This window comes from Puccinia triticina, chromosome 1A, assembly GCF_026914185.1.
Source record: "Puccinia triticina chromosome 1A, complete sequence".
Lineage (NCBI taxonomy): Eukaryota > Fungi > Basidiomycota > Pucciniomycetes > Pucciniales > Pucciniaceae > Puccinia > Puccinia triticina.
This window is the reverse complement of record NC_070558.1, coordinates 1081904-1103124: the sequence shown is the minus strand read 5'-3', so window position 1 is coordinate 1103124 and position 21221 is coordinate 1081904. Positions and strand designations below refer to the sequence as shown.

At 44.8% G+C, this 21221-nt stretch overlaps 5 protein-coding genes across 5 annotated transcripts; 3 read left to right on the top strand and 2 right to left on the bottom strand.

Moving 5' to 3' along the window:
- Positions 1–1773: 1773 nt before the first annotated feature.
- PtA15_1A169 (uncharacterized protein) lies at positions 1774–5548 on the top strand (the record flags this gene model as incomplete). The annotated part of the gene is made up of 16 exons (XM_053165167.1): positions 1774–2043; positions 2142–2276; positions 2418–2428; positions 2502–2521; positions 2607–2694; positions 2982–3113; positions 3199–3491; positions 3589–3715; positions 3807–4423; positions 4516–4598; positions 4665–4736; positions 4824–4921; positions 5024–5099; positions 5186–5208; positions 5322–5329; positions 5427–5548. The coding sequence occupies 16 exons, from the start codon at positions 1774–1776 to the stop codon at positions 5546–5548; spliced, it is 2175 nt and encodes a 724-aa protein (XP_053016386.1).
- Positions 5549–6287: 739 nt separating this feature from the next.
- PtA15_1A168 (uncharacterized protein) lies at positions 6288–11903 on the top strand (the record flags this gene model as incomplete). Its single annotated transcript, XM_053165166.1, has 15 exons — positions 6288–6503; positions 6595–6756; positions 6897–8745; positions 8813–8904; positions 9023–9121; positions 9192–9261; positions 9329–9830; positions 9913–10026; positions 10096–10237; positions 10308–10513; positions 10574–10595; positions 10658–10819; positions 10908–11244; positions 11327–11463; positions 11586–11903. The coding sequence occupies 15 exons, from the start codon at positions 6288–6290 to the stop codon at positions 11901–11903; spliced, it is 4428 nt and encodes a 1475-aa protein (XP_053016385.1).
- A 3238-nt stretch (positions 11904–15141) lies between these two features.
- PtA15_1A167 (uncharacterized protein) lies at positions 15142–15621 on the bottom strand (the record flags this gene model as incomplete). The annotated part of the gene is made up of 3 exons (XM_053165165.1): positions 15142–15182; positions 15264–15377; positions 15465–15621. The coding sequence occupies 3 exons, from the start codon at positions 15619–15621 to the stop codon at positions 15142–15144; spliced, it is 312 nt and encodes a 103-aa protein (XP_053016384.1).
- A 336-nt stretch (positions 15622–15957) lies between these two features.
- PtA15_1A166 (uncharacterized protein) lies at positions 15958–17432 on the top strand (the record flags this gene model as incomplete). The annotated part of the gene is made up of 7 exons (XM_053165164.1): positions 15958–16215; positions 16367–16441; positions 16567–16574; positions 16654–16702; positions 16784–16913; positions 17033–17179; positions 17326–17432. 7 exons carry the CDS (start codon positions 15958–15960, stop codon positions 17430–17432), a joined length of 774 nt encoding a protein of 257 aa, XP_053016383.1.
- Positions 17433–19288: 1856 nt separating this feature from the next.
- On the bottom strand, positions 19289–20359 carry PtA15_1A165 (uncharacterized protein; the record flags this gene model as incomplete). The annotated part of the gene is made up of 4 exons (XM_053165163.1): positions 19289–19429; positions 19525–19745; positions 19840–20010; positions 20083–20359. 4 exons carry the CDS (start codon positions 20357–20359, stop codon positions 19289–19291), a joined length of 810 nt encoding a protein of 269 aa, XP_053016382.1.
- Between the last annotated feature and the right edge of the window lie 862 nt (positions 20360–21221).

The following is a 21221-nucleotide window of genomic DNA, read 5'->3' as shown; positions in this document are numbered from 1 at the left end:
TCGACGCAGCGACATCAGCCGATCCCCCCGGCTGTGTAGTTGAGAAGGCGTTGACACGGGTGTTCACTGCTGTCATGATCCAAATATTTATTACTTGAGAGAACGCTGCACCGGCCTAATCTCAGAGTCAGGCAATCGTTGAAGTCTATTTGTCAATATTTTTCCAGGTCAAACTTCAGTCAACCCACCACAGCCCTGTGGTCTTCCGGAGGGATGAATTATGGAGATGATCAGGCGGATCGAACTTTCAAGGCGCTATCTCAGAATAAGCTGATCTTGCCCCTTCGCGGCCATCGTGCCGGCCGGCTGACAAATATGCACCATGACCGGGGATCTCAGGCAAAACCTCATCAGCATTTCCATCGGATCCTTTGTTGGATCAGATCACTCTTGAACCAGCTTGGATGCTTGCGACCAATCGGAGGATGTCCTCCTCGGACTTTCGGGGTCTCCGGTTGATGTTTCCTTTTTTTCAATAAAATAACTCACCTTCCCACTCGAAAAGTGGGAAGGTTGAAGCTTGAGTATGCTTGTCTGCCCAGGTTTGCCCCAAAACACGAAGGCCGCTCTAAATTTTTATACATATCAGGCGGTGTTCGAGAAACAAGACACAACGGTGACACCGATTTGATCATATCATCATCATTGTTCACCCTTCCCCCTCTTCAGTCCCGCAGGGCCAACCTCCAAGCTTATGATGAAATGGCTCGATTGTGCGACAGTCAGACGACTTGACCTTGCAGTGCGCTCCCCCCTAGAAATCAATCTCATCTCAATTGAAATGAAGTGAGCTGTTGCCTTGTATTATTTTCAAGAAAAGATTGCACGCTGTCCTGCCGCGTGTGGCCGGCACTGAGATCCGGTGGAATTCCAAACGTGCATATCGGATCCACAAGTGACAAAGGCATTGCTTCTCTCCCTTGCGCAGGTTTTTTTCTTCGTTCTTTTCATTTTTGCGAGTTGCACTTTTTCCACAAAACTGGTCTTTAAGTTTCCCCTTTTCATTTGGACTTGGATAGCCGAGAAGAACAAGAAGTAGAGTAAAGCTATACCATCATACTTGGTCAAGCTGCAGAGCTGTGTAAACAGATATTCCGAATGATCGAGTAAATATGTATCGGAACGGGAACTCCCGGATTTCACAGGACCCGGATCTGGTTGGCCGTTGATGCATACCATCGCCTCCTCAGTCATGCAAGCTGGCCAGCACCCGGCTTAAACCACTCATCGTGACGCGCCCTCCACCGCATTCATTTTTAGAATGAACGCTGTTTCCCTGATGATCGACTGGCAGGGCCAGACTCGCCTCCAGCCATGGCCAGACTCGCCGGCTTGGCTGGCGGAAAGGAGAGAGAAATTCATAGTTCGGGCGGAGTTGCTGGCGGAGTCATAGAACCAGCAGCCAAAGGTGCTTGAGAGACGCGTATAAATGCACCCAACTCATCCTCTTCTCTAGTTGTTTTGCACCAGACATAGCATTAAATAATAATAGTCTTCCATCTGGTACAATACTCATTCCAACCCCCGTTCAGCATAGGATACTGCAGCAAGCGCCAAACAATCTTACAACTGTTTGCTTCTTTTCTTTCCTCGGTGATCCCAACGATCACCTTCCGGCCCAGTCGCCAGAGAATAGTAGCGATATAAATATCGGAGCTAAAATCTTGTTCGAAACTATCTAGGCGATTGGCTATTACTCGCTGACCTGTGCTGTCCTGATCATCCCAACCCGCCGAAGGAAAAACTTAAAAGTAATAGAATACATATCTGAGGATGTGGACTCGTCCCTCTTCGCCCATTTTGTTCTTCCTTTTCTATTACGCTGTTGCCATCATCAACGCGTCACCGCTTAGGCCTTCTCAGTATGCTCCAGCGGCTTCAGCCCATCCCCATCAATATATCTTAAGTCCACACTTCGACATTAACGCCAAACCGAAAACACGCAAATACACCTTTCATGTCACTGAGACTACAGCTGCTTTGGATGGCTTCCTGCGACCGGTGTTGGCCATAAATGGTCAAATACCTGGTCCCCTGATACAGGTTTGTGGGCGCGTATTTGTGGAATCTACCCGGAAGCTAGTCGTTGATTATAAGGCTGTTCTAACTGTAATAAACTTCGGGTTTTGGCCTAATCCCAGGCAAATGAAGGTGATCGATTGGAGATCACCGTAATAAATCAGATGTCAGTTGGATTGACCTTACATTGGCATGGTCTCTATCAGGCGAGTATTCAAACTTGCATTATAATTTATGCGATTTTGTTTGGCAGTTGCGTAAAGTTTTAAACCAGACTTGCTAATACAAGCTTTATTCATGGCCTTTATACATCCCAACCTATCCTTTCTACGTGAATCTCGAATCCGCATAATTTCGATCGTATGTATAACATCTCTTGCGTCTGTGAATGCAAATAGAATGGAACAAAGTTGAGTGATATTATACCTGTTTTGCGTTGAAACCCCGAGAAGGGAACCCCGTTGCTGACTCTTTTTTCTTAGCTGGGAAGACGGTGTGACTGGTAAGTATATGCAAACTTGGCAGAATCGAAAGAAACGTTTAATTCCTCTCGCCTGGTTTTGAAAGATTGCTCTGCTTTTTCCTAGGCGTAACCCAATGCCCTATCCCTCCCGATGGGGGAAGTTTCACTTACGAGTTTAGCTTGCATGGACAGTTGAGTTTCGATGTTTTTCAGTTGTGCCAAGGACAAAAATGCCAATGGTATTGATACTGAAAAATGTCTTCACATGAATTTTTTTGGTCATCTAGGTTCGGAACGTTCTGTGAGCATCAATAGCCTGCATCCATCTACTACCGGTCGAACAAAGTTAAAATCAGAAGAAAACTTGGGACTAACCACAAAATCTGTTGTTTCTTATCATGTAACATCGCATCCTACTATGCCGGCGCACAGGGTATCAGTGAGTTGGGAAACACTTTTTCTTCCTCACCGACAACGGCGCTCATGTGATTGGTTTTAGTTCTCACCACCAGAATTTGATGGCCGACGGGATAAATGGCCCATTAATCATCCATTCGCCACGAGATCCACTCAAGAGGCACATTGATTTTGATCAAGAGGTCGTTTTGATGCTAGCGGATTGGTATCACAAGTTGAGTATTTACAGCATCTTCCTTGAAATTGCATCCATGGTCTGCAGGACAGTTGATCTTGTTGGGTTTTTCTGTCTTCATCAGCACTTCGACCGATATTGTTGAGCACATGCTGAGCGAAGCGGGTTATTTTGGGACGCCAGCTGCTCCCGGCGCTAACTCTGCACTAATTAACGGAGTCGGTGAATGGAATTGCTCGCAAGCGAGTAAAGCACAGGAATGCGAACAGATACACTCCCCGCCAGAATTCACCTTCAAGGCCGGCGATAAGATAAGATTTCGCCTTGTAAACGCAGGCGTACATGCTATGTTCTTCTACTCCGTCGATGAGCACACCCTAAACGTAACAGAAGCTGATGGAACCGGTGTATATGGCCGTAAGTTCAGGTCATCAGTGCTTACACTGTCTTTGATCCTTTTCCTGTTCCCCGGACGGCTTGTCTCGCGTTTTGACTAATCTGTCTGATATTATAGCTTCCGCTATGCACCGTGTCTGGCTCCACAACGGACAGAGGTATTCCGTAGTAATCAAAACAAAGAAAGAAGACGCAGGCAGAAGCTTCTACCTGAGAGCTACTATGGATTCTGATTGCTGGGCCTGGTAAGCTTGGATGGTTTTTTATTCTTCTCAGATTCAGATACCCAGTTACACAGGCTTAACAATTTCGTTTTTATTGTTATCAATTTTGAAGGGTTCCCGACGATATTCAACTCACTGCGTTTGGCATCCTCAGACTTGTTGATGGCGAATCCAAGAGACAAACAATCTCCACTGCTCGACCGCAGACACAGGACTGGCCAGACGAAATCTTAGGAGACTGTGTCGACCTGCCGACCAGTAGTCTTGTTCCTATTTTGCAAGAAAGCGTCCCCACTTCAGTTGCAGGCTTTGGAGGCTTTAAGGCTGGTTTCGGGTTTCAATTTATCAACAATACTGCACTACACATAACACGTGCTGAAGCGGTCAGATTAGCCCAACAAGCCAATTCCAGCGGCTTGTCTCTAACCACTAATCCACGAACGGAAGAGCTTGAAACATCAAACGACCTGGGTAGCTTTTTGAGGAACGGGAGTCGGACCAGTCGCACGTTACTCAACGCGCGAAGTAAAACGGTGCAAGGTCTCTGGAAGGCAGGTGACTTTGAAGCTTCAAATCATGATTTGAGTAGAAGACAAGTGTTAGTTGGCCAGGACGATCTACCCCGCGGGAATAGAACCAGTCCACTAGGAGTTACCCGCACAGGAGGGCCTCCTCCAACTCCTGTAGGGACGATTGGGAAGTTCTTTCTGAATAATATCAGCTGGGCCAGTAAGTTACTTTCTGAAGACTATGACCTGAACCACGCAAATCGCCTTCGCACGAAACGACGTGCATTTACTGATTTGGATCCCTCCTAACAGCATACCCTTACCGACCCGTGCTACATGATTTGACACCTGGCGGTGTGGGGGCTGTCAATGACTCCAACGTGGCCAATGTTATAGTAGGTTTCAAACACTTGAGGACTCATTCGAGCTCAGCCCGCTTATTTACACGCGCCTGTTTTAAGTATCCGACCTCAGATTGGTACGATCTTTATCTGGCGAATATAGACCCGGCGGGGAGTCATCCTTACCACTTGGTAATGATTATTTCGTGTTTCATTGAGACGGCGGTCGAAGTACATATATTCCAATCTGACTTGATGGTTGCCCTACCCATCAATCAGCACGCGCTGGACATGCATATCGTTGCAGAGGGGAAAGGCTTACCTACTCCTGCAAATCTTGCAAATGTTACTTATAATACGGTCAATCCCCTCCGAAGGTATGCGGTGATTTCGCACGATGCTCCATTCGAATTTTCCATGCCGACTTAAACTGTTGATCTTCCGTTCTGACTTAATGACATTTGGTCGTGAAATTACAGGGATACAATTGTTGTGCCTCCAGCTTCATTCACCGTGCTTCGACTTCGCGCTGATATTCCGGGTGCTTGGATTGTCGTATGTCCCAGTTTCAACTTCCAAGTTTCTGCGTGTCGCACATTTTTACACATCACCATCTTGTTTGCTAATTTCTACTGCATCAGCACTGTCACATCGGATGGCACATGTGAGTAGCACGATCATTCCATTAATCAGATTCATTCGCAAGTCCATTTCTCCCTACATTCAGCAAAACTGACTCCAGCTTTCCACAAAAAAAACATCGACCATGGCCCACAGAGCTGCTGGTGCGTGTTTGAATATCCATCAACAAATGTAGGTTGCTTTTCGGAGAAGTTAATGCTGAATTTTGTTCCATCACAAAATGCGCATATGTATATCCAGGTTTCGCGGGTGTTGTGGTTGTGCAACCGGATGCGATCAAAGAATTCCAGATACCGCAGAAGAACTACGATCTCTGCAAGGCTCGAGTAGGACCATTGGATACTATCGAACCCGGATTGTAAAGTATCAAATTACTCCGGGAAAATTAGCTCTCGTCCTACTTCTATCCACCTTCAATAAGGTGCTTTTTTTCTAACTGGGACACACCTGCGACAGTTTCTTCACAGCTCATATTCAAAAAATGGAGGAATGGAAAGTAACATGTGTAAACACCCTCCTCTAAAATCCGGCCTCAGAATCGTTCCTTGTATTCCCCCCTCAGAATCGTGTAAAAAATAAACACTTCCCATATACTTTCGTCTTACATCTTTATTTATCTTGCTTATCCATGTCTAGTAATCTGCGAAAACTCCACCAATTTCTGGAGTATTTTCAATGAGAATATATGTAAGTACTGTCGAGTCTTTTGCCGAGTTGGACAATGCGAGGGTCCCTGCGGGACGGAGCCCGTCGACTCAGTTAAGTTAGAGTGATTTGCGGAGGCTCGCTTCGCGAGGGGTACATACTTCGCGTCAGCCAGGCTGCACCAGAGTCTGGTATTAAGTTGGCAAGTCACTTGACAACCATTTTGCTTCTTATCCAGTCGATAATGATTTTGTCGCTGGAATCACAGGAAGAGATGGGATTTTTGGGCTTGGATATGTGCCAAACCTACAATTCTTGAGCCCTCCTCCCGGGTGGTCGGTGACAGGAGTTGCGTCAGCTGCGTGGTGCAATCTGAAATCTGTGGAGCGGCATGTAAATAAGTCCGAGTCGTTCCAGTCACCACCCTCAATATAGCCCTGGCCGAGACTGAAGGCTATGGCATCCTCAACCGGCGGCAAACCAAAAAAACGGGCTCACATCGTTCGTTCAGGAAACGCCGGAAACTCATCCAAATCAGCCGCTCCCGCTCCGCCGACCGAACCTGACAAAGACCGGCCCCCACCTCTATTTCCACCGGGCTCGAAAACCCCCGTCCAACTTCTCCACGAGCGATGCCGACATAACAACTGGGAGAAACCTTCAATCGATATTGTGTGTTGACTGTTTCTTCATTCGAGATGCGCTTGCGAACTCAAGGCTATCGAATCCGGCTGACTTGAAATGAAGAACTTTCTGACATTAGAGACGGTATTCAGAAGGTTTCACAGCTGTGGTGTCGCTGGTAAAGAAAGACAAAAAGGATGCCTCAGTCAGGCATACCGTCCGAATGGAGCCTCGACCACCTCTCAACCGAGCGACAGCGGAGGAAGCGAAACATTGGGCAGCAACTTATGCCCTCTTCAGGGTAGGTAATTATTTGTGCAGAAATCATGATACCAGTGGGATTATCCGCTGCTCCCAATACACGTCCGATTTTCGCTTGTCTTCCTGGAAAACATCGCGGTTGAACAACCTTTCTGATGCTGATATCTTTTTTGGTACCAGTTTTGTAACAACATGCCTTTGCATCGCGTGCTCCCGCCAGGTCCAAAGGATTACTGGGTAAATCTTGAACAGGAGAAAAAGACGGCTCCCACTCATCGAGATTGGGAATTCGACACTGATCCCTTCCAGGCTGCCGTTGAAGTCAAAAAGCGGCAACAGGTACGAGAGCAGAAGCATGAACAATCTACGATTACTCAAGAGGGCGGGAACCCAGGCGAAGGGAAGAAACCGCTCCCAAAGTGTTGGTCTCTGGCACCTGAGGTCAAGATGGACCACACACTACGAGATCGAATTGAGCAAATTATTAGAGGCCTTCTTACTCGTATCCACATGTCTGAAGCTGAGCCGACATCCCAGAACGCGCAACTACATATTCAAAACATTCCCCAGCCGTCTGCCCTTGAAAGCAAACAACTTTCCGACGAATTAATCAAAATAGGATTCCGGCCAGGACACGTCGCCACAGCTCTAGATCATCTATCCAAGATTCGTAATGCCTCGGAATCGGCCTCTAACAACAAGACATCTCAGTTAGCCCGCACACTGCTCAAAAGTTTCCAAGGATCGAGTGATCGCGATGCACTGCTTCAATATTTGACTGTTGTAGTTCCGGAAGATGATCTCCCTATCCGATTTCGCCCAACCGAAAAATCCGCATCGTTTGTGACCGCGATGTCAAGTGGTGCACGCGGAGGATCTAATGGACAAGATTTGGAAATAAGATGGATGGTGGAGCGACTTCATAGGCTACATGGCTTTCCCTTAGAGGCGATCTCGACCGCGCTCAATGGTCCAGTGGGAGCCCGGGAAAGTATTGCTTTGGAAACTTTGGCACGCCGGCTCGCAGGTTGGGATATTGATAGTCCGTTGAGGCACGCCGATATAGCAATGCAGGAAACCGACGAAGTGAAGAAAATGCTTGAATCAAGAGACCAGAAACGTGCGATAGAAATGGAAGCTTTAGAATCTATTTACGGCGGTGACCGATATCGAACGGTACAGGACGCTCCTGGAACTGACTTCGAAATCTTGATATCGTCTGTATCGCCTGCGAAAGAGGATCTATGGCTACGGATTTCATTTCACACATACTCATTGTACCCTACCGCCACGTCTTTGACATCTACACCATGCATACCCACATTCTCCATCGTCTCATCGACTGTTCCTTCATACTTAAGACTTGCTCTCCTGAAGAAAACTCTCGAACAATTTGCCGATCCAACAAGCGGATGGTGCTCCATGATGGATGAAGGTGAAGGGGGTGTAATCTTTGAGATGGTCAACTTCCTTGAAGAAACATGGTCTCTTCTGGCCAAAGAACCACCGGATGTCGCCGATGTTATGTACAACTTTGTGATGGAGAAGCAACTGCCCCAATCAGCATCTACACCCCCGGCAGTGGCTTCGATCAACCCTCGCAGCAAATCGAAGCAACAAGCAAACGTACAACCGCTAAGGCGGATACATGAAACAGATCACCGTCTAATGAAGGAGCAGTGCGCTTTGGTCGCAAACCCCGCCTACGGGTCAGTCTTTAAAGATCGCCAGGCTCTTCCTGCATGGTCAAGTCGATCGGAGTTTCTGAAGGCCCTGTCAGATCCTGTCATCCGCGTTGTAGTTGTTGCTGGTGAAACCGGTAGCGGAAAAACTACTCAGCTTCCTCAATTTGTTCTAGAATCAGAATTCGAGGCGGGGCGAGGTAGCTTAGTCAACATCATTTGCACCCAACCACGTCGAGTGAGCGCGATTGGAGTCGCGACGCGTGTTGCCAGTGAAAGACTCGAGAGTATTGACGAGAAAGACGGAGTCGTGGGATATGTGATTCGAGGCGAGAAAAGGAGTGGACGTCACACAAGTAAGCTATCTATTTGTTGGCAGCTACAAGTGCATTAATTTCATTCAATCTTGAACAGAATTGTTGTTTGCAACAAGCGGTGTACTGCTCAGGCGTTTAGCCACAAGCGATCCCCAACTATTAGGCGTTTCACATTTATTTGTAGATGAGGTAGATACATCTCTTGAATTTGAAATTGTATCGTGCGACATACCTGATACACGCTGATATGTTTTTCTATCCATATTCTTTTCCATTTCTTGCATACATATCTACCACTCATATCTAGGTTCACGAAAGGAGCATGGAAGGGGATTTGCTTTTGCTTGAACTTCGAGAAATATTGAAGCACAATGCCACAATCAAGATCGTACTGATGTCAGCAACTGTAAGGCAGCATCAGGCGTTACATTGGTTCGATGATCTCCGCGGCTGAAATTATCTTTTCTGTTCATCAGGCGAACCAGGATTTGTTTGCAAAGTACTTCGGAACAGCCCAAAGAATTAACATTCCAGGGATGACTTATCGTAAGCTTGCCGCTTTACAACAGTTTCAACTATACTGATCATATACATTTGTTGGTTATAATGACAGCGGTGAAGAATTTCTACCTGGAAGACTATTTGAAACGGCTTAAATATACACCAGCCAATTCTAAATCACGCCCCGATCGCGACGCAACGCAGAGGAAACAAACTGAAGCACTCTGCAGAACATTCATGGCAATGGGCTACAATGAAAGCGAAAGCCGCGTTCTTGGTTCAGCTTCTAAAGCGACTCGTATTATCGATGAAAACATGATCGGATCTATTGTTTTAGATATTCTGAATAGTGACACTTCTCAGCAGGGCGATGGAAATTTAGGCGTTGCGCTGGTTTTTGTTTCTGGGGTCGCCGAAATTGTCGCCGCGATCAAAGCTATCGAGAATGTTTGCAGAAAGCGCGTTGAATGCCTTCCTTTACACAGTCAGCTATCGAGCGCTGAGCAGAAGCGGGTCTTCCATCCAGTTCATTCCTCGAGGATGAAAGTAGTGGTTGCGACCAACATTGCCGAAACGTCTATAACAATCCCCGATGTTCGCTATGTGATTGACAGGTATTGCCATATATCCAAAATTATGGACGCTTCCTACTTGATGATACTAACGCAATGTTGAACATCTCATGGGGACTGCTAGTGGTCGAGAGAAGCAAATGGAACTCGATCAAGAGGTTGGAATGACGCGACTGGTTGAAGTCAATTGCTCGCAAGCAGCCGCCAAACAAAGACGGGGTCGGGCTGGCAGAACGACGTTTGTCGTTTCCTTGTAATCTGAACCGTCTTACCATTGATCTCCCACTGAAACCTTACATTTCCATAGCTCTGGGGTCGCGTACAAACTTTTTACCAGAATCTGCGAACGCGAAACAATGCCAGTTGATACGAAACCTGAAATCTTGCGCACTCCTTTGGAGGCTCTGTTCCTCCAAGTGAAAGCAATAAGAGAGAAAGAGGATGTGCCGGTAAGTATTCTCAGATCACTCGCAGTGGGGCAGTTGGTTAATGACAGGCGTAAACATTTTTGTCAGATAGACCTATTTACAAAAAGCGCTCACCCCGCCCCTTCAGAGTGCTGTTGACCGGGCCATCGAGAATCTAGAAGTTGTGGGAGCGTTCTATGATGGCTCGTTAACGGCACTGGGGAAGCATCTTGCCCAACTACCTCTCGACGTTCGTCTCGGAAAACTTTTAATTCTAGGCGCAATATTTAAGGTTTTTGAACCGACATTAACATTGGCGTAAGTGATGACCAAAAAATTGGCTTTACATGGTACGCTAACGGCCATCCAATTTGTTAGCGCTATGCTTTCCGTCAACAAGGTACCATTTTTTGCTTTATCTTGCTGTTTTAGCTTATTGCTAACCGCAGGTCAACCTTGTAGCCACTTTTCGTCAACTCGTTTGAGAAACGAGAAGAAAGTAGTCTCGCAAGAATGAAGTTCAAAACGGCCAATAGCGATTTGTTGACCAACATTAAAGCGTTTGATGAGTATCTCCGTATCCAGCGCGAATCGGGTAATGGCAGCGCACGGGAATTTTGTGAAGTCAATTCATCACTCTCCGTCTAAATGTCATTATTGTTTACCACTCATACTGTTCATGATACTTACACCTTATTGGCTTATGTTCCAGGCAAACTTTTTATCCATGTCGACCATCCGAGACATAATCTCCACCCGCTCAGATTTGCTCTCTCAAATGCAGGAGCGGGGCTTCGTTCCCAGATCTTATGGGAAGAACAATTTGCACAGATTAGCTCTTGCGGCCGCAAAAAATGGGGATCATCCCGATGAGATCAATTTGAACAGAAACAGCGAAAAGTTAAATTTGCTCAAATCAGTTTTTGCCGCGGGATTGAGTCAAGTGGTTCGAATCGAAGTCCCCCAAACAAAATATAATCAAATTGCCAGTGGGACCATAGAAAAAGATATTGACTCCAAGGCTGTCAAATTTTACGATCCGAAAATTGGTGCGTACGGATCATTTAATCCCTAAATGATCTGCTCAACGTACTTATTCTCGTTTACTGTACATTCCACTGCGCATCGAAGGGCGGGTATTTCTACATCCATCTTCGATCTTGTTCAAGTCTGCTCAAGAGTTGAAAGCTGCATTCTTAGCTTATTTCGCGCGATCAGCCAGTGGTTCTGATAGCAACGCAAAGGTGTTCCTACGTGATGGTACAACAGTGAGTTGCCTCTAAATCAATATTCTTCATTCATTTAAGTCTTCTATCACCGATACATTAGGATGTGGGGTTCTTTTTGTATATTCGGACCTGACATGCTCATTATCTCTCGGGGTGGCTAGGTTCCTCTGTTCGGTATGCTGCTGTTGTTTGGGTCTGGTTCGATCAAACTAAATCATGAGTGTAGAGGGCTATCAATTCAAACAAGATCGTTGGAGGATGGCCGAGAGACGAACGAAAACTTCATCAAGCTTCGAGCACCAATGCGGATCGGCACGTTGTGCAATCAATTGAGACATCTCCTGGATACTCTTTTACTCATGGTCGTCGATCAGCCAGAAAAATTGACCAATAACTGGGAGAACGACGCCGATGCTCAACAAGTGGTTGACTGTGTTGTCAATCTAATCCAGTCTGATGGATCGGCATTCGCACCGTGACGAACCCGTTCATGTGATCTGCCACTTCTGTTCAAAATGTTGCCGTCGTTTTCCTTATCCTCCTTAAAGCACGAGCTTGAGAGTGAGTATGCATTTCCTTGCGATCATCTTTCTTGTATCTCATTCCACACGTTCCATCAGCGCCTTAAGCTATTCATAGGTTTGACTTGACTTGGAACATATAATTTTAGTTTTACGTTGATTCAAATCAATTAAGGACAGCTGACTATGCTAGAATAGGGGGGTTCACAATAGGATAAAAATAAAACTTCAGAGTCAATTTTAAGGCCTTTATCAACAAATTTTTAAAAATCTGCCAAGATATACAGGACTGGGTGGCCCTGAGAATCAGAGCAAGTTCTTCATTTTTTAAAAAAAAAATCATAAAGGCCTTAAAACTACGCCGCTGCAGGGTGTAACCCCCCCCCCCCCACTCCAGCTCCCCTGGGAAGCCCCTGGCCCCCCACTCAATTTGTGTGGACCCTTTCATGAAATTTCAGAAGACTGGTGGTGAGCAAAGGTCTGAATGATGGGGCTGAGGAATGAAGCAAACAGGAAAACTAATCATCTATGAAGTGTCAAAATAAGAGCATCTCCAGGTTTAGTTATGTGTAGGGTTGTGGCTTGTAGTATAAAGAGGGTAGAGTATCTTTGGTCCTTCCACTAGGGCAACCTGGGATGCTGTAGTTCCAGCTACCATTGTCCCCTGACCTCTCCAATGTTGCGCTTGCACAGTTTGAGAGGTGAAGAGTGGGCCCCCCACTGGTCACAGCCTTTGCTGCGGGCCGGGGGCCTTCACGTCCATCCCTTTTGACCCGTGCGCTTGACGCGGGCTGGGGGTGTGCCTGTAGACACAGCAATTTTGCTGATGTTGGAGGGCTAGGTTGAGTTTTCTAAGGCTGTGGTTTTGTGTTTTGTGTGAAATATTTTTTATTTTGTTTAGCTTTTTGTATAGGAGAAACCCTTGTATTTTGTTTTGTGATTTGATGTATGTATAAGGGGAACCCTTGATTTTTTTTGAGGCTCTCAGTTTTGTTTGGATTTAATAAACTTGGATTATTTTCTCAATCAAATGTTTAAAAACTTTGAGTGAAGAAATAGAGAATCTGAAAAATGTGTAAAATATGAGAAAAAGCATGCAATGCATAAAAGGATGGTCTTGTGAATGATGGTTGAGAATTACATGAGATACGGGGGATGTAACAAAATTAGGGCTGAAATATCTGGTTCTCTCACGCAAGAATTCCTGAATTCATACTAGGTGGGTTCACAATACGATAAAAATAAAACTTTAGAGCCAATTTTAAGGCCTTTACAGACAATTTTTTAAAAAATGACAAACACCCTGTGATTGCCAGGGGACACCTTATCCTGTACATCCAGCCATATTTCTAAAAAGTTGTTGGTGAAGGCCTTAAAATTGACTCTAAAGTTTTATTTTTATCCTATTGTGAACCCCCCTACTGTGTTTTGCAGAATGGTTGGATTTTTCTCAAATTTTCTGGTTTTGCTATGCACTTACTTTAAATTAAACTTGACACCAAACCTTAGGCCAACCTTGCATTCAAGGTTTTTTAAGCACATGCAGACAAAGATCCACACCTAACTTTAAACCCAACCTTCAGATTGACTCCTGCCTGGGATATCCTTCTGTAACAACCCAGTGCTTGGTTGGCCCCTCCCTGCCCCCTCCATATGGGCAGAGGGCAGCGGCCGATGGCCATGGGCAGTGGAGGGTAGGGTGAAGAAGGCGCTCCGGTTCTGAATATGAACTCAATTTGTCTCTAACCCATCTCCAAGACAATCTACTGGAGGATGTTGGCTCCGGGGGGTGGATTTGGCCTTGGGCCTCATCTGACATCTGTCAGGTGCATCATGCGGAAAAGATATAAAAGTTATGTGATTGCCCCCAGTCAATGAAACCAGAAATTTTGGAGAATGAAGCAAGCATTCTGCAAAACACAGTAAGTCCCTCCGGCAAAGCCTCAGGCAAGAGAGGGACTTATTTAAGTTCGCCCCACGCACTGGTCCGGCCTTAGGCAAACGCAAGCACTCTAGAAAATGTGACATCACAAAGAAATCCACCCGCACGCCCCCGCAGGCTGCCAATTCTGCCAACAAAGAGGGGGAGGATAATGATAGCAACTCCCAATCCAGCCAACATCCATCCAAGCGTGCTCGGGGCTCTCAATCAAGCTTGGAGCCATTTGTGCCCTTAGACCCATTGCTTGAGGTCCTTATTTAGGCCTTGTTCACAACACTGATTGATTAATATCCTGTTTTCCTGCTTGTTGCTTGTATTTTCTGCTTTGAAAGCTAAGTACTTGCTTGCAATGTGTTTGAGTCTACAAGATTTTTGCTCTCTGACTGCTACATATTAAATCCATGTGAATCCAATACACTACCTCTGAAAATCCTCACTCGTGATACATGCACAACTTTTTGATGCTATTTAGAAACATATATGCTACTGTTTTTCTAGGCTTTCCATTTATAATTGATGAAAAATAGAAATATCCAAAGTATTTCCAACCCGTTGACTTTGCAAGGCTGCAATCAATGAGACAGTCCCTCTCTTGCCTGAGGCTTTGCCAGAGGGACTTATGACTAATCTGCATTTCTCGCATGAGAGATCCGGATAATTGACCACACTCATGGTTATATTCCTCATTACTCCGTCATTTCTCAATCCTTCCTCACGCCATCATCTTTTCCGGACAATCACCAATATTGCTTGCCTGCTTCTGGCATCGATCGAGGCCAATCGGGCTGGTTGAACGTGTGTTCTTCGCCTCCGAATGCCTCTCCGATCTGAATTCCTCTCCTCCCAAAACCAAAAGGTGACCGTGAATAAACTCTTGGAGCTGAGGGGCCCCAATGAGATGACCACGGGCGTTCTGAGCGCGCTGATTTGAGCAACGGAGGTGGTCAAATGTGGCATGTCTTGGCCTACAGACTTGATGCCAGCCCCCGGTGAATTTTCACTCAAGAAATGAAAGACTTCCATTGGGTTGTTACTTACTGAAAGGCATAAGACCCTTATATTTCACAAGACTCTTGTATTTGCATAAGGGTCTTTGAGGATGGGTGAGGGGAGGTGCGGGTCATATCGAACTTGCGGGGACGTGGGGAAACACTCGCGGCCAAATTCGGCGTTTCCGGCGTTTCAATAAATCAACCGCAAACTAGCCTTTAAGGAGGTCTCTCGCGCGGGCTGCGCATGGGCTTCGAGGTCGGATTATGAGTTACGCTCAGGTGCGACTCGACTGATGTACAAAACTGAGGAAAATACGGGAGGGGAATGGTTAGCAAGATGGCCAATGTCTTGAAAAACAGCTGAAGGTGGTTTAAATATCAAACCATTGTTCCCCCTCAGAAAGGCATCCCCATAACTGTTCCGCTTGATCCCATTGACATACTCCTCGGTATTTTCAAGAGCGATGTTCATGTAGCCATCCAAACAAGACAAAATACCTGAAAGAGGGAACACGAAGGAAACTGGAATGGTCAGTCGGGTGTCTTACATTGACAGAAAACAGAAAACAGGTCTCAAGGCTTTACCTTGATAATCGACTCCACTATTCAGCCTAACTGTTACTTGATGACCCACGACTTGTTTGAGGAAATCAGATGGAGTTCCGCCGGTACCTGAGGCTGGACCGGGTACGTTCAATGCCTTGTCATCAGATGGAGAGCCCTTTTCGTTTTGATCGGACATCCTCAGTTTATTTCCGGTCGAATCTTGTAGAGGTGTGTGGTCTGGGTCTGTTACCTTGATTCGAAATTTTTTGCCCCGACCGCGGGGAGTTCCCCGAGCCCAATTCAGTCGCCGCGGGAACTCACTACAAGACTCGAGGATTACCCGTTCAGCCCTGCCCCTGGTCATACCGATGCACCACCACCACCTACCACCACACGATCACACTTTTGCTATCGGTGGCGTAAGTTATGATCTTTTCTATGGTCCTTAGCTTGTAAAGGTTTCATTTATTAACTAACTCGTAATTCTCTTCTGGCTCACAGTTTTGACCTGAGATCACGTATACTACTCACGATGGCGTCGGTTCGGATGAGTAACCACCTGAATGGATTTATGAAAAGTTCAATAATACGATGTCATGGTAGCCCATATAATACCCGACGACCCTCAAGCTTAGCACCTCAATCCAGAAGGATGCTCTCTAATTTTAATCAGCTCAGAGGATCCGGCTTGGTACCCATGGTCATCGAGCGTGAAGGACGCGGAGGAGAGCGCGCCTTTGATATCTTTTCTAGGCTTCTGAGGGAACGGGTCATATTTGTTGGTGGAGAGGTAAGTCCACCCCATTAATGACACTTTTTTTTTGAGATTAGCTGGCTCTAACAACACGCAAGTGGTCGATTTATGCTAAAGTAGTATCACATCCCTTTTTAAATACTCGACTTGATCAATATACCACCGGGGTGATTCAAAACTGGCATAGATCAATGACGCTGATGCCAATTTGATAGTAGCTCAGTTGCTTTATTTGGAGGCTGAAAGTCCAGATCCCATCGAGGTGAATATTTTGGAAATGTAGATAATCAACCATCTTCAACCAGGGTTCCTGATGAATTACTGAAAAAATGTCATAATTTTGCATCACACGACGAAATAAATCAAATCGGAATACGCTTACGCAAGCTGTATATGTCAGTCAGAAAATCCAACTTCTCCCCGAAACAAAGTGGAAATCCAGTTCGGTTGGCTGATCTTATCAAGTTGTCGCAGAAATTCACCTGGGGGTAGCGTAACAGCTGGCTTAGCAATTTATGATACTGTGAGTACCATGAAATACAACACTCATCCTCGGCAGATTTTGCTCTGAGCTATTACTCTTTCATTTTCTTTGCAAATATAGATGCAATATATCAGATCATCAGTACACACAATCTGCATCGGACAGGCTTGCTCGATGGGTTCAATCCTTTTAGGAGCTGGTGCAAAAGGTTTTCGCAAAGCCTTGCCGAACTCAACTATCATGATCCACCGTAAGCCTGGGGACAGTAGCTTACTTGACAGATCTGCAAAACATGAAACAAGCGCTTATCGTTAACCTTTTGACGCTGGATATAAACAAAACTATCGCGCACACCGGCATCGTAATCAGAACCATCCGGAGGATCAAGTGGGCAAGCATCAGATATGGCCATTCGAGCCAACGAAATCTTACGCTTGAAGAAGCGATTAATCGAGATCTATGCTAAGCATTGTGGGCGAGAGGGAGAAAGTCATATGGACCGATGCAATCGATTTGGTTTGTAGATAAGATTTTCATTTTTAAATGCATCAACCTGGCCAGAAATTTAACCTAACTAAGGGTTTTTGGCTTCTTTCGCTTACTTTTGATTGTGGGTGGCCCCGATGTGCTTTTTCGATGCTTACATGTTGTTAAATCATCAGAACAAGCTCTAGAGAGAGATAAGTTCATGGACGGTATAAGTGCCCAAGCTTTTGGCATCATTGATCACGTGGTCGCTTCTCGTTCTTCCCAGCCAAACGATAACTAGTCCTCGAGCAAGAAAGACCTGGTAGGGTGGCATGGACTCACGAAACTTAAAGGCGGTTTGGTTACCTGAAGGTGCATTAATCTTATATTTGAGTATAGTGACTTCGAGTGGGAAATGAATCGGTAAGATGGCTTCAACGCGTATTGTGTTATGCACATATCAGTATATGACAACATTTCATAATTCCATATGTCAACCCCCCATCATGTTTGTTTCGTTTATATCATCAGTTTCAACTTTCAACTGTTTTCCACTTTCAAATTACAACACCGGTGCTGCACAGACAGCTTCGGATCCAAGTGTTATCACTCCTTCTCCGAAACGTTAAAACATTGTTTGTTCCAAAACTAAGAACCCATTATCAAAAGATATACCCATCTGTAACATTTCAGTTTATTTTATTCTTGCTTGCGGTTTCTCTAGAAGCTGATCATAAGCCATCAGATTCAGAGATACTGGCACAAATAGTTATGAAAAAATAAAAGAAGCCAGTGAAATGCATGTAATAGAACAGGGAAGAAGAAGAATGGAGAGAAGCGCCTGGCAGATGTGAAAAGCATTGGGCTGATTATTGGCAATTGGGATGCTGAGGAGTTGCAGTATTAATTGTGTTGTTGAGATATCACATCCAGATTCAGAAACCCAATCTTTACAAATTTCAGGATGACCAAAGGACAAATGAATGGTGGAATCAAGGTGCTAAAATTAATGGGAAAATCTAATTTCCAACAACAATTTTTATCTAAGTGAAGGGATAAATCTGGCAAATTCCTGGGGGTAATTCTGCTGGTAGGCAAAATAAATAAATAGCTCAACTGTCTTAGTTGACAACTCCATGTTTGAAAAAACCTTTCTCTCTGCCTTGAAATAATATTCCATCAGGTATAATTGTAATGGATTGAATAAATTTGCTGTGTTCATTGGGTCATCTTCCCAGATGGTAGATGGAATTGGGCCTTTGACGTGACCTATCAAAGGAAACATTCCGTTAGGCTGGAAAATTGCATTTGTAGACTTTTCTACAATATTTTCAAGTCTTTTTGCATGCTCTGCTTCTCCTAGGTCAAAATAGGAACTAAGGCGTCGGTGAAGAATATGTAAATTGTTGATTAGGTGTCGAGAATATTCGCTGAATTGTTCAAAATTCATGATTGATTTGCTTTTTTGCTTTATGGGCCTAATATAATAAAATTCTGGGTGTTGTTTGCAGGGTATTAGTGCTATTGGTAATCTTGCATGATACCTTATTGTATAATCTTTCTGAATATGAAGTGCTGCTTCTGGACATGATTGTATGAAAGTGTTAAGACATTTTTGCAGCAGTTTGGATGTTTCTTGAGTCCAACTTTTGTAAGCCATGTTCAAGTAGTTTGTTTGAGAAGGTAAATCTGATAGAAATTGCAATTTTTGCTTAAAACTTGAATCCGCTGTGATCTGTGGTGATAGAGGTTCTAGCCTTGTTTCCTTTATGAGACTATACTTCAATATGTCTGCAAAATTAACTATGACAGTTTACATGAGAATTTGAGAGTTTTGGAAAAAATGAATCATTTGAATGTCAGTTCAATGCTTCTGACCTCTTTGATAATCATAAAGGTTAACAGAACTCACTCCCTGCAATACTTCTACCAATGCTTTGAAAATATTTTTTTACCAGTTCAGCTCCAAACTGGTCTGTGGTTTTTGTAATTTTTCTCTCAGAGAAGTAATGCAAAAATTGGTGTTGAATCTTTCCAAGTTTGAAATCTTTAGGGTCCAAGTCTACAGCACCTGCAAGGGGGAAACCATATGTGGGATGAAAGATTTTTTCAAGTGACCACTTGAACATGCCATCTCTCAGAATTTCAAAAACTGATTCAGGTATTTGGAGATGTATTGAAATCTGAAGATAGTGATAATCCATCCATTTTGACAACTGTTTGTATAGTGACACAAGGTCTGAGTGATTTTGAACTTCCTTGGTGACTGCGTTCACAATTTGAATCAATGTGAATGCCCTAATAGTTGTTGGATAATGATGAATTATTGTCATTTTGACATCTGCTGTGGGTGGTATTTTTTCTTCCGCAACAGTCTTGTCAACCATGCTAACATCCACCGATTTCATGAGCATTTGACCAAAAGTTGAGCTGTAAACATTCAAACTAGGGTCTGTGACATCTGGCCGAGTGATAATAGGTAGGAATTCAGTTGGAGAAGTTAAACTATCAGCTTGACTGAGGTACGAATTAGTACCAGTCCTAACCGTTGAGGAATGTTCATCTGGGGGAGTTAATAGCTGAATGTTCGCCCAATTGCTGCTAGACGGATCTGCTGTTGAAGTGGCGGTCAAATAAAATTAGCTCACTTTCTGTTCAAACGTGATTCTTCGTTTCCCCAGACAGTTTACGTAACTTTGTAGGCTCACCTGAAGTAGGACGCTTTGGACTTGCGAGACCGTAACGGTCGCCAGGAAAAATTTGGTTGGGTATCCAGAGATTTTCAAGATAAGTGGACATATGAGTTGGATTTTCATAATAGTCATACTGATTGGTTCCATGATAGGCCGGTTGTGGATTTGGTCTATGAGCAGCTATGGCTGCCATTGGGTTGTTTCAGCGTTTAAACTTCGAATGTTAAGCAGGAAGCGCGGAAAGAATTGGACTGTTACCATCATCTGAGCGAACTAAAGGAGCCGTTGCGAAGTTTTGATCGGTTTGTTCTTGAGCGTATCGGGGCCTCTTTGGACCTGGTTGCTCGTCTTCCATAATTCCTGTGCCAAGCTGAGAAGCGAAAGATTGGGAAATATCCCAAGCCTCCTGCTGTTCGGTCGGAGTCAACCTACCAAGATCGGGACACAGCTCGGCAAACACATCTGTGGCTGAAATTTCTCGCTGTCGGTGTCCTTCCTGACACGAATTTGCAGGTAAAACTTGGATCAGATTCATGGCCGTAATTGTGCTTAAATAGTAAATCATGACCAGTATGAAAGGCCAATATGAGGGGGAAAAATTGAAAGGTGGTTTGAGTATGGAAGTCATGATAGTATGTATTGGGGAATGCGAAGATCTAGATAGTCGGACGCAGGTTTGTAGAAAGAAAAGCTCACTGACACGAGGCTTGATTCAGACAGAAAGATATTGCCAGTGCAGCCCCGGATCTGTAAAAACCCCGGGGGAGGAAGAAAAGGTACCACCCGACTACACGATTGTAGCGGGCGTCAACTCTCCCCCAGAGAGGTATACACCAGGCCATAACACTCCCCCGCAAGCCAATATCACTGATAACAGAGGTGATATTGGATTGGACACCAAATGGACTGGTGTGAAACTACATACAAATCTAAGTGTTACTCCCCGACAGACTTGTTAACTGTCAACTTTCACGCATACTGGCTACTATACTAATGCTATTTTTTAAAGACTATACTATGATTTATCTTAAAATGGGACTTTTGGCACCCATGAACCGTGGAACTATTTTAAGGCAACCACACTCCTAAACCAATAATCAATAATATGCTTGTATGTAAGACTAGGAGTAGCTAACACAGTTATGTCATGTTATGTGAGGGTTACAAGCTGGGGAGATGTGACATGTGCAAGATGCAGGCAATGGGAATTGAACACGCGACAGAGGTAACGCTGGGCTCATAACCTGTAAAAACCCCGGGGAAGGAAGAAAAGGTACCACCCGACTACACGATCGTAGCGGGCGTCAACTCTCCCCCAGAGAGGTATACACCAGGCCATAACAGGATCAACCCAACTATTACGTATGAGCTTCATGTCAAGGTGCAAGCTTCATGAA